Source organism: Gouania willdenowi, chromosome 10 (assembly GCF_900634775.1).
Source record: "Gouania willdenowi chromosome 10, fGouWil2.1, whole genome shotgun sequence".
Taxonomy (NCBI): domain Eukaryota; kingdom Metazoa; phylum Chordata; class Actinopteri; order Blenniiformes; family Gobiesocidae; genus Gouania; species Gouania willdenowi.
In genome coordinates, this window is record NC_041053.1 from 37,755,592 (window position 1) to 37,770,414 (window position 14,823).

A 14,823-nucleotide genomic window follows, 5' to 3' on the forward strand; every position below is an offset into this window, starting at 1 on the left:
AAGTTCACTCTAAAAGAATAAAGTAGAATCGTTCTTTTTCACGATGCTGCCAAAATCACAGACATGTTCACTCATAATTATAATTATTCTGGAAAATCAAATCAAAAGACTGTATTTATGTTTGGACAGAGTGAGGTAACCAAAGTCTGAGCTAAAACTATCACAACTTCTACACTGGGCATGTCAGAAAAAGGCTTTTGGACAATTGTCGAGAAGTTTGACGATAATGTTTCTGGATAAAACAAACCTGTTTGCAACTAAAACAGAGCAATCCAAATGTCAAAACTCTGTTACAACTGCAGTCTCTTCTTTCCACACTGGAGCCACATACGCTCATCAGTCACTCAGCCAAGCATCCAGCACATGTTACACTTGTTCCCTGTAGAGTTAGAAAGAGTCCAGCTCCCCAATGGCTCCACCCTGAAAACTAGGAAACCAAAAACATCCTGCAGGACCTAATTAGACTCATCCCCTGACTATCCAACATGCAGAGCATGTTCAAGGAAAGGACAGATTTGAAAGATGGAAAATAGAATAACAACAGGCTCTGAGTAGATATACTTTACACAGGAACGGATTTATAATCTTCTTATGATCTTTAGAGACGAAAAAACCCAACCTTTATATTGTTAAAAATGTTTAACATTTCAATGACATCAGTTTAGGCTCCAATACAGCCTCTTTGTGCTAAATACTGCCCCCAATTGACATGTAGGAGATTTGAAATACCCTACCGACATGCACCTCATTGTGTCTAGATTAGGGCTGTGTTTGACATATCCCACTCCTTACTATAAACTACAAACTCAATAGAGTACATACTGTCTACTATATACTATTATTATGATTAGGATGAGGGGCGTTCCCACTGAAGTATACTTCCTAGTTTCCCAAGATGCATTTCAAACCTCCAAGACAAAAACCTGAATCACACTGAGGCTAAATATCTCTGTTGATTCTCCACCTTTGAAAGTTCTGAAAACATTTTAAGTGAGAAAGTGACCAAGTAGAATATCAACATGTGCTCATTTGATCCATGAAACTCACGGAAACACATTTCATGATGACATATGGGAGATTTTCAGAGACCCGCTATTGTGCTACTGACTAAACTTCCAGTTAACTTCAAAACAAGAGCCCTATTTACACTTAAATATTTTAGCTAGTTTTTCCATGTCAAATCATTGGCAGAATATACAAAGATTTGTCCTTTTTTCTGTCTTCCAAGGAAATCGCAGATTGTAATTTTACAATTCAAAGCAGATTGTTAGAGAATGGCAGCATGACTCGGGAGTAGGGATGTAATGATTCACTCAACTCCCGATACGATTCGATTCACGATACTGGGTTCACGATACGATTTTCTCACGATTTATTTTACAAAATGGGAATGTTGACAAATGACTTTATTTTTTTGGGGAAAATACTATACTATTTTCCTTTTATTTTTCATTGTCAAAAGAATCCCTTGATAAACTATTCAAAATGATGCAATTTAACTAAAAATAAATCTTGAATGAAATAAATAAAGGAATAATACAAATGAAGAATAAACCTATTAATTTAAATTCTGGTTCTATAGTAAACAATTCAAAACTGCATAATAGTTCTTTTTCTTTTTAAAAGTGCAACTGAAAATGTATTTTGTGCCTTAACAATTGGACTTTTAAAAAAAAAACAAAAAAACAGTCATTTTACTGTATTTACGTCAGATATTTGTTTAGACCAGCAGAGGGCGCTGGTAACCCAGTGGTCGGTTGGCATGCAGTTATTTTACCAGTGAAGAAGAGAAGCTATGCTAGCAGACAGAGCTAATAGAAAAACGTGACTTTTACAGATATTCACGTAATATTACAGATATTCTTTCGGTGCTAAAGGAGTAGAGAATCATTTATGAGCATGTTTAACAGTAAATGGCGGCCAGAAAGAAATTAGTAGCAGATTCCACCCGTCACGTCCGCTTCTGGAAGGATTAATATATAGCGCCCTCTGCTGTTTAAAAAAAGTACTGCGATTCAATTTTCAGAGCATCAATGTGAACCGTAGTACCTATGAATCGATTTTTAACTGCCTTACGATTAATCGTTACATCCCTACTCGGGAGGAAATATAGATTGTCTTTCAATCAAAAGGAATGCTTTCATGAGTTAAAGGGTCTTTGCAGAAGACACCCATCGCACCCCTAGTTAGAAGCTAGCACATAGCCTTGCACTGACTAATGATCTAGGTTGTGTTTATTAAAAAGGCACACATACTATACACTACAATCTCAATGAGAATATGCTGTCTACTCTATACTCATTGATTGTATAATTAGGATGATGACCGTTCCCAAAGTATAGAACCTACAACAACAAAAACCTGAAGCACACTGAGGCTAAATATCTCTGTTGATTTTCCACCTTTACTTTGAAAGTTCTGAAAACATATTAGGTGAGAAAGTGACCAAGTAGAATATCAACATGTGCTCATTTGATCTATAAAACACATTTCAGAGATTTTTGGATTGCCCTAGTGACAAAACTTCCGGTTAACATCAAAACAAGAGCCCTATTTACAAATGCATTAAAAAGCTAATAGAAGACAAGAAAAGATACTTTTGTTATGAAAAGGGGATGTTTGATTTTTAGTTTGAAACCGGTCCCAGGGCGATTTTAGTTCCACTCGCAATGCATCATGGGGCAGCTGAGTATGACTAGTGTGCCATCCGTGCATACCTAATTAATGACCCGATATACCATACATGCGGGTAATTCTCGCATACTCAATCTTTCCATACTATTTAATGTGAACGCATTACATACTCATTTTGATGAGACTTAGTATGAGTAGCACGTAAGTATGACATTTAACACAGCCAGTACCACAGCACAGTAGGTGAAAAACCACATACAGTAGAAGCTTCATTAATCACAAAAAACAGGACTGATTAGTTGCAAACATGCCACAGAATTAGAAAAAAAATTTAACTCCTGTGAAACTTTAAAAGGCCTTTATTTTTATGGGACCTTCAAAGAAACGATATTGCCTGAAAATGACTGGAGGGCTTTTGAACATACTGTCTGCTACAGGAGGAAGTAGCACAGTCGTTTACAAGAAAACAACATCATAAAGTCAACTTTAACAGAGGGGCTCTCGCTTTGTTGAAATAACACTGGCAGGGGTTTAATTTTACTTACAAGTTGAAGCTGGATTTAACAGGCTTGTTGCATTCTGTCTTCAAAGCCAATAAAGAAAAACAAAACCATTGTTGGCCAGTAACAGCAACAAGTTACACACTTAGAACTATCAATCTAATGCAGTGGTAAATCTCAACCTTTTCATCTCGCGACCCACAAAATAAAGGTTCCAGAGACCGGGGACCCCCACTCTAGCTGAAGGTGGTTGAACATTGAAGAACAGTCATGTGGAGACAGGGCCATCTATAAGGGGGAATAAAGGGGAGAGCTTTTTGGGGTCCATCCATAAAGTCAGCAAAATGATGGTCCATTGTTCTATGAATCTGTGATAACTACATTTATTTATTTATCTGAATAATATTAACTGTTATTCAGGAAGTTTACTATTATTTGCAACACATGATATAGTCATCTTAAATATGTAAATCCTTGTTTTAATCAGAAAAACAGAAATTGGTTTAAAAGTGACCAAAACTGGTGGGAAAAGGTGGTGAAATGGGATTTTAAGAACCAGAGAGGTTAAAAGGATTCAAAGTTTACAGGCGAAAACTGGCCGTGATACTCAGCTCTATTCAATACAATTCATAAGTTTGTGGATTATGCAACACAAGAATGACCATTTCCAAACCTTGTACTTATTCATAAGACTTAGTTTATTTAAATGTAAATAGTAGAGGTGCAATCAGCTTAATTTCCTGATTTGATCAAAATATAGAAGTCTCGATTTCAGCACAAAATATTTTTCATTATTAATGATTAAATCTTTGATTACTGGTATTCCATCACTTAGCTGCTGAATTATTTGACTTCTCTGTTGAGTAAAACCTGACAGCACCTTCAATACTGCATAGTATTGTACTGCATAATACATCTATTATCAAAATCAGATCTCAAACTGGTCATACACGCGTTTATATCATCACGCATTGACTATTGTAATTCTGTTTCATTTGTTTTAATAAGTCGACCCTAAACAGACTCCAGATCGTACAGAACGCTGCTGCTGCCAGACTTTAAACCGGTGCTCCCAGATCATCCCACATTACCCCCATTCTTTCTACTCTGCACTGGCTCCCAGTTCAGTTTCAAATAGAGTACAAAATGTTAGTTCTTACTTTCCGAGTGTTACATGGTCAGGCCCCTCAATATATCTGACTAGTTGTGCCCCTACACTTCAGGGCAAAGCCTTCAGTCTACAGGTCAGGGTCTCCTAAAGGTCCCAAAAACTACATTTAAAACCCGAGCAGACCTGGCGTTCCAGGCTGTAGCCCCCAGACTCTGGAACACCTTCACCAGTCTCTCCGGGAGCTTAGCTGTGTGGTTACTTTAAGAAACTGTTGAAGACTTCGCTTTTCAGCAAAGCTTTTAGTTAACTGGATTTTAAATGTTTTTTTTATCCTTTTATGATGCTGCTCTTATGATGTTAATTTTCACCACAGCTCTGTACAGCACTTTGTGATTTTATCAACAAAAAGCGCTTCATGAATAATTACTTATACTTAGTTTATTACAACTTTAAACATTTGAATAATCAATATTTGAAAGTTTAAGAATCGATTAATCATCATCAATAATAAAATTTCTTTTTTCTCACCCCTAGTAAATACTCGAGTATTGAAACCCACACAACCAACAAACCAAAATGCACATGAACTAAAAATACCATGTAAATAGAATACTGAGTTAAATAAATCCTTTTTTTGAAGTTCCACTTCCTGTGACCAAAAGCTTCATTTGTTAATCCTGATTTTTTTTTTTTTTTTTTTTTACACAAAGTCAGGTGACCTTTATTATTTGAATATATTTGGTTAGAGAATGGCTGTGCTGGTATGAGTGTATTTCAAATGTGACTCTGCTGTTAGCCCAAACTTAGTCGACTCTACTACATTAATCAACACATTTGTAACACTTCTATGCATCAGTTTCCATGACTCCACATCCCACAATGCAATGCGGCAAAATGTTTGTTGACTAAGTGTTTACAGTGGAGATGAAAATAAACTTTTGAGTGGCAATTTCAAAGTTTTTTTGTTTGTTTTTTTTTTTGTGTGTGTCTTTTTGGAGTATATGGTGTAGTATTAATTCATCTAAGCAGCAAACACTATATTATATCTAATAAAAAATCTCATACTTCTTTTTTCACACAGTAATGGGATTTCAGAAATCATTGACGAGATTGTTATATCCAGTTTAACCCCCCCAAAAAAAACAACATACTAGATCAGCAATTTTGAACTGGTGGGTCGGGACCCAAAAGTTGGTCGTGGACCAGCACTTAATGTCTCTCATGTTGGACTTGCTTTTGACAGGCATACTGTGAAATGCATGTTGCACAGGAAAATATATAAATTTATGTTTTAAAAAATATCATGTGTGTTTCAATAGCTATTTTTGAAAAACTAAATTTGGTTGGTTGAATTTAAAAAAAAGAGGATTGCGATTTAATGACTGTGGCAAAATGTGGGTCCCAGAGTGAGACCAGGTGAGAATCCCTGGTTTAGATCAATAATTATTGTTTTTATAAATGATATATTACATATATATGGATGGTTGAAGGCCAGCCAATGAAAACCATTTCTTGGAAAAAGCTGCATTACTCTAATCATGTTGTCATTGACATTTGAAGTGAAGGATGACATCATAGAGACACTCAGTTGTCACTAAACAAGTTTTTATGACACGCATTTCAAACATTACAAAGAATGAGCACAGACCATGAGTTCACGTGTTTGTTTGGAGAGATTAATCAAAAGCAAAAAGGTAGGTGTTAAAATGGAAATTACCAACAGATTTCACCCTGTGGTCACATGACCTAACCTCAGTGACCTCATCAAAGCACAGGCCGTCACCCTTTGAACTACAAAAGGAGCCTAAGTGGCATAATTAGTGATGGTGTTTCTGAGGACGTGATGAAAGGAATAGGTAATCAAAGATGTCCAGGTGTGAATGTTTGATTGATCACGTAGGTTTGGGACGTCATTTGTTTGACGGAAACGTCTCAGAGGAATTGGTTTAACGTTCAATCTAAAAGGAACTTAGAGCACAGATAAGCTGAGTAAAATGCTAAGTCAGGGATGCTGAAGTCATTTTAGTTTAGGGGCCAAAATACGGAAGAGTTTGATCTCAAGCGGGCCACGGAGGTTCGGAACATTTGAGCTACTTTGCATTTCAAAGTTTAAATGAAATAAAAGTGTGTTCGTAGAGTACGGCTGCACAATTAAACAAATTTTAATCGTGATCACGATTTTGGCCACCGCGATTAAATTAACCTGATCGCCGCCAGTTTTTACGTTTAAAATGCAGCCTCTGATGGATATAAAACTGGAGTTTTAAGTTTTTTTGGGGGGGGACCCGTTTTGAAGGTGTCAACACGCCTTCATGAGTTGATTGACGTAAGTACCTAATTAATTAGTATTAATTAATTAATCCAGCGGAATCACAAGCCAGAAAATGGTGTTTTTTGATCAAAACCCGTAGGCTTAAATAAGCCTAATGTTCTTAACTTTTTTATATGCTGTAATTGTTTACAAGGAGTTGCACTCTGTAACAACGCATTTACAGTTAGTTCATCGTACATTTTGGCAAATCCTTGGATACATTTTACAATTTATCAATATTGTTGTTTAAAGCTTTTCTTTTGGACTCTAAACTGTTCACATATTGTTTGTTAAAAAGTAGTTAAATAAAAATGCAGGACGTTTTCCCTAAAATGATAAATAATCGTGATTAAAATAATCGTGATAATCATTTTGGCCATAAACGTGCGGCACTAATGTATATAAGGCACTGACAATATCCACGCAATAGGTGACAGGTAGTGGCAACATTAATCTAATTTTGGAACATTTTGTCAAATATTTTGAGGATTGAGCAGGGTTTTGGAAAAAATTAGGTTTATTTTAAGGGTGCCCGATCCGATATCAATATCGGTCTGATATCAGCCTGAAAACGAATATCGGTTATCGGATTAAAAATTTCGATTTTGTAATTTTTTTTTTTGGCAATTCATTTTGTATTTATTTTATTCAATTGTTGAATACTGTAGATATGTTGAAGGTAAAATGTATGTAACCAATTGGTTAATAATAAATGGGTCACTTTTTCTCACACCTACTGTTGCTGACTATTATTCTCTGTTTGAGTGACATCACTAGATGAAGCCTTTTCTAACATTCCACACTACAAAATAAGTAATAAAAGTATGTATGATTCATGCTGATATCGTATCGGCTCAAAATTGGTATTGGTCGATATGCAAGGCTGCAATATCGGCAATATCTCAACAATTTGAGAGTAGAAATGACTTCCATCATGTTATACAAGCATGCAAAAACCGTGTACCCCTGCAAATATTGTAAAGTTTCATTGAATTTGTGACAAATTCAATGAAACTCCACTTGAATAATTGTAAAATTCTATTTCCAAATAAATCTGTTGAAATGCCATGTTTTTTAAAGTCTATTACTTTGCTTAGATGCCAATATTTATGTTTGGATGTGATACAGTGATTTAAAATTGTTCCCAGTTTCTGGTCAAAGCATTATACATGTTTAAAGGAAAAACACATTGGTGATATGAACAACACATTTTCTAAATAATTAGACAGCATTTGACAGGGCCAAACCTTTAATCCTACCAAGTTACAACTTGTGTGAAGAATGACTATGTAAATAAGGAAATACATGAAATAGCTCGTAATTCAGAGCAAATGCCAATATCAGTGCCTTAGCGATCAGCATTGTTTTGCTTAACAAGCCATAATAAATCATCTTTGGCTCTGTGTGCAACCACAGCTGTGCTGCCACAATAGGCTGAAAAGTGTTTTTATGTATGAAATGCACTTTCTAAAACGAAAAAAGGAATCTAACCTGTTATTATTTTCTCTCTCTTTACTTAAAACATGGCCCCAACATCAAAACCTCTATTAACAATATTGTTCATGCTGCGGGAATGTCACATATACATCTGTATGCAGACGATACCATTCTGTATACATCCAGTTCATCACTGAGCACCGCGATGACTTCTCCACAGCACAGTTTCAACATTATTTATAATTTCTACATTAACAGAATCACAGAATTGACCAACAAAAAACGCAATCCGCTGTTGAAAATGGAAGTTGACATAACGCCGTCATCGTGAGGAATATTTTGAGAGACCGCTAATTCGGTGTACCCATCGCCCCAGTCCCAAGCTTGACTAGGTGTTGAAGTGGCCACCAGAAACATTGTGTCCCGTTCAAAATCTTGCACTACAATCGACCCATGTTATCTTGTGATTGAATATACATGCAGAGCTTTATGTGAAGTGTTTTTAATGTGTTGTGATGTACAAGCAGTTCATTATTATTATTCCAATTATATATTTCTTATTATTTATAGAGGTATTTAGAGAAAAAAAAATGTCATATTCCCCCACTATTAATCCCCCACATATCAACACAAATGCAGTTTGTCTGATATTATATCTAAAACTTAAAGAAATCATAGATTCAGTTGCCAGCAAAGTTATTAAAACAAGGAAAGATGAGGAAACGGAAACAAAACGAAAAAGTGCAACGTGATGCGGAAATGGGTAAACCCTAAAATGGAATTTGGGAAATTCTTAAAAGAAAAATCTGAGGTCCTACACACCTTCATATTATTATTATTATAATTATGGCTGGACAAAAAAAATCGATTTATCGAGTTTGGAGATAAACAATTTTTATTTTGTAAATTTAAGTAAAAAAAAAATATATATATATATATATATATATATATAAATACATATATTTTTTTTTTCCACCACAGTTTTTTTGGACTTTTTCGCGTTCTGTCCTTGTGGGTTACCGTAGCGCGATGTGAGCCAGCCCCCTCTTTGTTTACCCTTTGAGTAGGCTATGTGTGTGCAACAGGCATGTTTAATTTTTTATTCGCACTATGCTGAGATGCTAAGGGATGAGATTATTATTTTTTAATTGTAATGTTATAAAATATATAGTTATCTGATTCATTAATCAGAAAATGTAAGCTACTGAGAAGTTGCTGTTGCACTTTTGCTTAAACCTGTGTTAAAGCTTGAAATTGTTGAATGACAGCCTCATTCACTTTTTATTTTGGGATTGTTCTATACATTTTAACTCGAGGACAATCACAGCAATAAAGTTGCACTTTTGAGAATATATCTGATGTCTGCAGTCATTTTTAAGTGCATTGAAAAAAAAAACAATTGAAAATCGATTCATAACTCGATTTTTTTAATAGCAAAATCGCCCAGCTCTAGCTATAAAATGTCATGCAAACCCAAAGTATACAAAACCTTGGTGAAACGTGCACTCATACCAAACATACTAGACGTAAACTCACAATAAAACATGCAACGTGGTGATTAGATGATCCTTTGTAGGAGAAGTCTGCACAATGTAAGTCTGACTTTAAACAAGTAATTTAATGTACAGACGTGTGTGCAAAAAAACAACAACACAGGTTATGTAACGATCGGACAGAGTTGTTGCTACCTGCTGTAGTGCTTCAAACAGACAGGACACAACTGTATGAGGAGTTCTGATTGATCCCTGAGAATACGACACAGACAGTAGAGCCTGTTGTTTAACCCACAGCCTCAGGGCGTGATATTGTATATCTCACACAGCAGCCAAACATCATCACCAGGTGAGGGGTACAGTCAGAGAATAAAATGCGTCACAGTAGAGGTGTCAGTTCTCTGCTCTCGTCTGTTTCACTGATTCTGGGTCAGTCATAGCTTTTTAAAGATGTGATAAAGACCTCTGAGGAGAAGCTAAGTAGGTCTAGAAAAGAAAGTGACACAATTACAAAAAATAGGTCTCCTAAAATAAAGATGAATAGAGACACGCTACAGAAACATGCTTAAATAGCGCTTTTAAAAAAAACCACATCATTGAATTATCAGTTAAAAAAAAAAAAAAAACTGTGACAGAAACAGGAATTCAATACCAAAAGTTAATGTAGTTACTGTAAAATAACAGCTCAAATGTAGTGGCAGATTGGAGTCTACACATTTGTGAATGGATATTTGTTTTGGGTTTAAATTTTAAATCTACAGGTTCACATTTTTTTCCCAATATTTGTGACATGAAATTAATTTCACATGTGTGGATTTTCTATACACAAGCTCACAACACATTCTACAAACTCTCCCACTTTGCAACATACAGTATCTCCCTTCATAGAATACAGCTCACTTAAATTTAAGTTTGTGTTTTGTGAACACAATCCTAATATTCTTTATTCATATTGCACATTATGTTAGCACTCAGTGATGGAAATAATAATAACACTTTTATTGTTTAAGCTCATTTATTGTTTTCATTGATTCAGTCATACACCAAAATCAATGCGTCAAATATTGTTATGTGATTAATTTTGATTAATTCATTACAAAGTCTCTAATTATTAGATTCATGTTTTTAGTTAAAGTCCCACCACTAATATTTTCATATTTTTAATTGATTTATTCTTTGAAGCATTAATATTAATTTAAACAATTGCAATGTTTCAGTTTTAGTGAGGTTAAAATGGGACTGTAGACAAATAATGACTGAAAAATATTCCTTTATTTTTTTGGGGGAAAAAAAACCTAGAAAATACTGTACTATTTTCGTTTTATTTTTCAATATCAAAAGAATCCTTTGATAAACTATATTCAAAACAATGCAATTCAACTAAAAATAAATCTTGAATGAAATAAATAAAGGAATAATACAAATAAAGAAGAAGCCTATTAATTTAATTTCTGTTTCTTTTCTTTTTAAAAGTACAACTGAAATTGTATTTTGTGCCTTAACAATTGGACTTAAAAAGAAAAAAAGAAAAAAAACAGTCTGCACTGTATTTACGTCAGATATTTGTTTGGACCAGCAGAGGGCGCTGGTAACCCAGTGGTCGGTTGGCATGCAGATATCCTTGCAGTGAAGAAGAGATGCTGCGCTAGCAGACAGAGCTAGTAGAAAAACGTGACTTTTACAGATATTCACATAATATTACAGATATTATTTTGGTGCTAAAGGGGTAAGGAATCATTTATGAACATGTTTAAGAGTAGAAGGCGGCCAGAAAGAGAGTAACCCATCGATGTGAACCGTGAGACCTATGAATCGATTTTTAACTGCCTTACAATTAATCGATACATCCCTAATAAACAATTCACTTGTTTTTGATATTTGTACTTGAATTACACTTAGTCACCATTGACTTGTTCTCGCAAGTTTAAAAAATAAAAATAAATAAATAGCATTTCAATCATTTTGTACTTGTAATGGTGAAATTTTTAATTATTGATATTGAGATATATATTGCATTGTTCAGTAACGGAATATATATTTATCATATTATGACATGCAAATCGTGAATTGTATCGTCAAATTCATGACAATGAACACCCCTATAACCCTAGCATAGTTATTCAATTAGTTTGTTCTTAGTTGTTTTATTTTTGTTCCTTATTTAAAATGTTTTGTAATTATTAGTTATTCATACACTACATTATTTTTACACTATTTTAGGATTGTACACTATTTTATAAATTGTTTAAACATGAAAGAGAAGCTGGAACATTCAGACGGATATTCTGATGTTAGCTTAGCATTCATTGTGTATTGGGTTTGATGGTTTTTGGGGGGTCGATGATCTCCTACTTACATTATAGGCCCCTTAATCCCTGCTACAGTGAAATCTAGATGGATCTTTGTGCTGGGCTGACTTTTACGGCTTTGTGTGAACCTCCAAAGCTGTGACTGCATTCCACCAGCCTGGCTCAGTCAATCAGGTGGTTGTCAGTGTTTCACACACTACAGGCTGACTGCACGACAACACAGCTAACAACTCAAATAAAGGGACGCAGGCAAGTGTCGTGATTGAAATTCCAGCAGAACAAAACCTTGTTTGTGTAATTATTGTCAGGCCAGTGGCAATAAGGCAACAGAAAAAAACCTATTCCACATGATGCATTCATTGTCACCAGTCAAACAGGGTTACTGTACAACAGCTTTCCCTCCAAAAACAACAACAAAGAGGTTGAGGTTGAAACATTACTACAATACTGCATTAATAATATGACAGTAAATGTTTCTAATCATGGAGAAGGGACTAAAAAATAATATTAATAAGCCACTGATTAGGAATAAAGCAATATCCAAAATATTGAGGGCAAAAAATAATGTTTGAGGGTAACTTTTGTTCAATTTCATCTAAAATCTAACTAACAAGAACAATTTATTCAAGTGTATGTCATAACTGATACGTTTGCTGTTAGTCTAAATTTGTTTCTTGAGATAAAAATTGTTTTAATGGTAATAACCCTTTGTTAAAATTTTGTTTTTTGTTTGTTTTTATTAATTACTTTGTTGCATTTGCATGTTCTTTATGTTGTAAATTGCAAATAAAATAAAAAACAATGGTTAAAAAAAGAAAGGAAAATAGTTTAAGACATGAAGTCACGCACATGCATGTTTTTGGAAAAAATCTTATGCACATACACAATTTTTTACCAATTTTTCCTCTAGAAAGTTTGACAAACGGACAAATATGTCCAATTTCGCTTAAAATACTGTTCAAAATCTCATTTAAAATACATCCAAAGCTTCATCTGAAGTGTGTTTTTGATGTGTTGCGATGAACAAGTGGTTCAGATTATTATGACTGCATTCAAATCTGAACAAGGTTAAACTGATGGTGTATTACCTGAAATGGTTGTCAGTTTACCTGGTGACACATCACGGCAGAAGCAGCTACGTATACGGCTACGCGGGGTTTCGTGCCAAACGTGACGATGATTTGTTTCCGGTAATTAAAAGGTTTCATAAATGTTGATCATTGAGGGTACAGGTTGCCATAGTGACGTTTAGTTAAACGACTGCATCACTGAATCCAACAGGTTACAGATGTGGGTGCCAAGACATGAATCGCAGCAAATTGCTAGCTAAACTGATTATTTTTAAATATGATACAACGCATGTCTCCTGTAAGGGACAGCATGTGTGAGTGAGTTCTGTAATGTGACTTGTTCAGCAGAAGGTCTGGGTTACGACGCACTCAGTAATTCATCCAACTGTGCTTTTCATGCAGTTCTGAGGAGTAACGAAAGCAGCAACTCCTACGACAACTGTAATTAAGCTATAAAATAAAAACATATTGATATAGGCGACATCATCATTTTCTATATCGCCAAAACTATGAGCTGAGTTTTGTGCCACTAGAAATTAGAATAGTTGGTATTGAATTTGAAAGTAACAATTTGTAATTGAAATTTTTGTTTTGAAACTGAATTAGTAAATTTAAAATTGTATTTTTTTCCTGTTGAAAAATATTCATCGAAGTACATTCCACAAATTCAAATTATTTATATATTTATATAGATCACACCCTCAACGGGTTGGGAAAGAGTTTTCGTAGTAAGAGTTTACCTCCATACTGAGATTATAACCCTATCCTAATCCAATAAACAAAAAATATGTGTCAGTTTACTTTGAAAACAAAAATAAATTGTCCGGTAGTGCACATGTGTGCGCATGCGCATATATAATCTCAGTACAATATGCAATATATTGAATTTTTGGAATGTACTAAGATGGATTTTTTTTTTTTTTTTTTTTTTTTCCAACAGTAAAAAATTTAATTTAAGTTACTAAATTACTTTCAACAGAGTAAATTAAATTTCAAGTTGTTACTTTCAAATTCAATATCAACGATTCAAATTGAGTTTCTAGTGGCACAAATCTCAGCCCATAGAAAACAGAAATCTCAATATATCTTGACATTCGATATATTGCTCAGGGCTATTTCGAATTCATAAAATAAAATAAATAATTTAATTACAAAAAATATTCTGATTTTAATACTTATTAAATACATTATTTATTTTTGCATTAGTGTGCATGTGTATTGTAATCCACTAAAATGATTTGTCTCCCACTTTTAGACTCATTAAGAGTGTCAAAATAAAAGCAGTGCACTTTCAAAGGATAACGTGATGCACATCAGATTTTTTGCAGCAAACCAACACGGCAGTAACGGAGTGGAAGTAGAAAGGTATAAAGGTGTAACCATGTGTCCGTGTATCCTCACCTCTATCCAGGTCTGAGCCTCCTGTAGCGCGGGCTCTGCGGTGCTGGACTCCCTCACCGGCTGGTGCTGATGAGACTGTCTCACGCATGCGCTCAGACTAGCCATTAGTGCAGAAGGAGAAGAAGAAGAAAAGCGCTGCTCCACAGAATGTTAAAGTCTGTGAAGATGTTGGAAATAAAAAGCCGCGGTAGTCCAACGTAAAGGCGGCTGTCCGGTCAGCATCGGTCCTGCTCCTACAGTGGCTGACTGTCACTAAATAGACCGTAGATTGAAACTGCATCAGACTGGATATATTTACTAAAGAGACTTCCGGTTTCAGCTTTAAAAATAAAAGCCGTGACGTTCAGACACAGCAGTGCAGTGATTATAAATCAGTATGGAGGTAGATTTGTGTCTTTATTATTCAATATAAAAAAACATATAAAAACAATAAAAAAAAGTTTACTTCAATCAAAAATGAATATTTTCAATCAAAGAAAAAAAGTGTCCAAATGCATTTGATTTTTTTTTTTAATTTTCTTTTTTTTTTAAAATATATTTACTATTATTGAAAAGGT

At 34.6% G+C, this 14,823-nt stretch overlaps 1 protein-coding gene across 6 annotated transcripts in view; it reads right to left on the reverse strand.

Moving 5' to 3' along the window:
• Window positions 1-14,527, reverse strand: part of LOC114470896 (LIM and calponin homology domains-containing protein 1-like) — a 94,298-nt gene extending 79,771 nt beyond the window's left edge. For all 6 annotated transcript variants that reach the window (XM_028459285.1, XM_028459282.1, XM_028459284.1 and 3 more), the window contains exon 1: window positions 14,267-14,527. In XM_028459285.1, coding sequence (XP_028315086.1) covers window positions 14,267-14,371 — 105 coding nt within the window. In that variant the 5' untranslated portion in view covers window positions 14,372-14,527. The remainder of the gene's footprint in view (window positions 1-14,266) is intronic.
• Window positions 14,528-14,823: the final 296 nt, after the last annotated feature.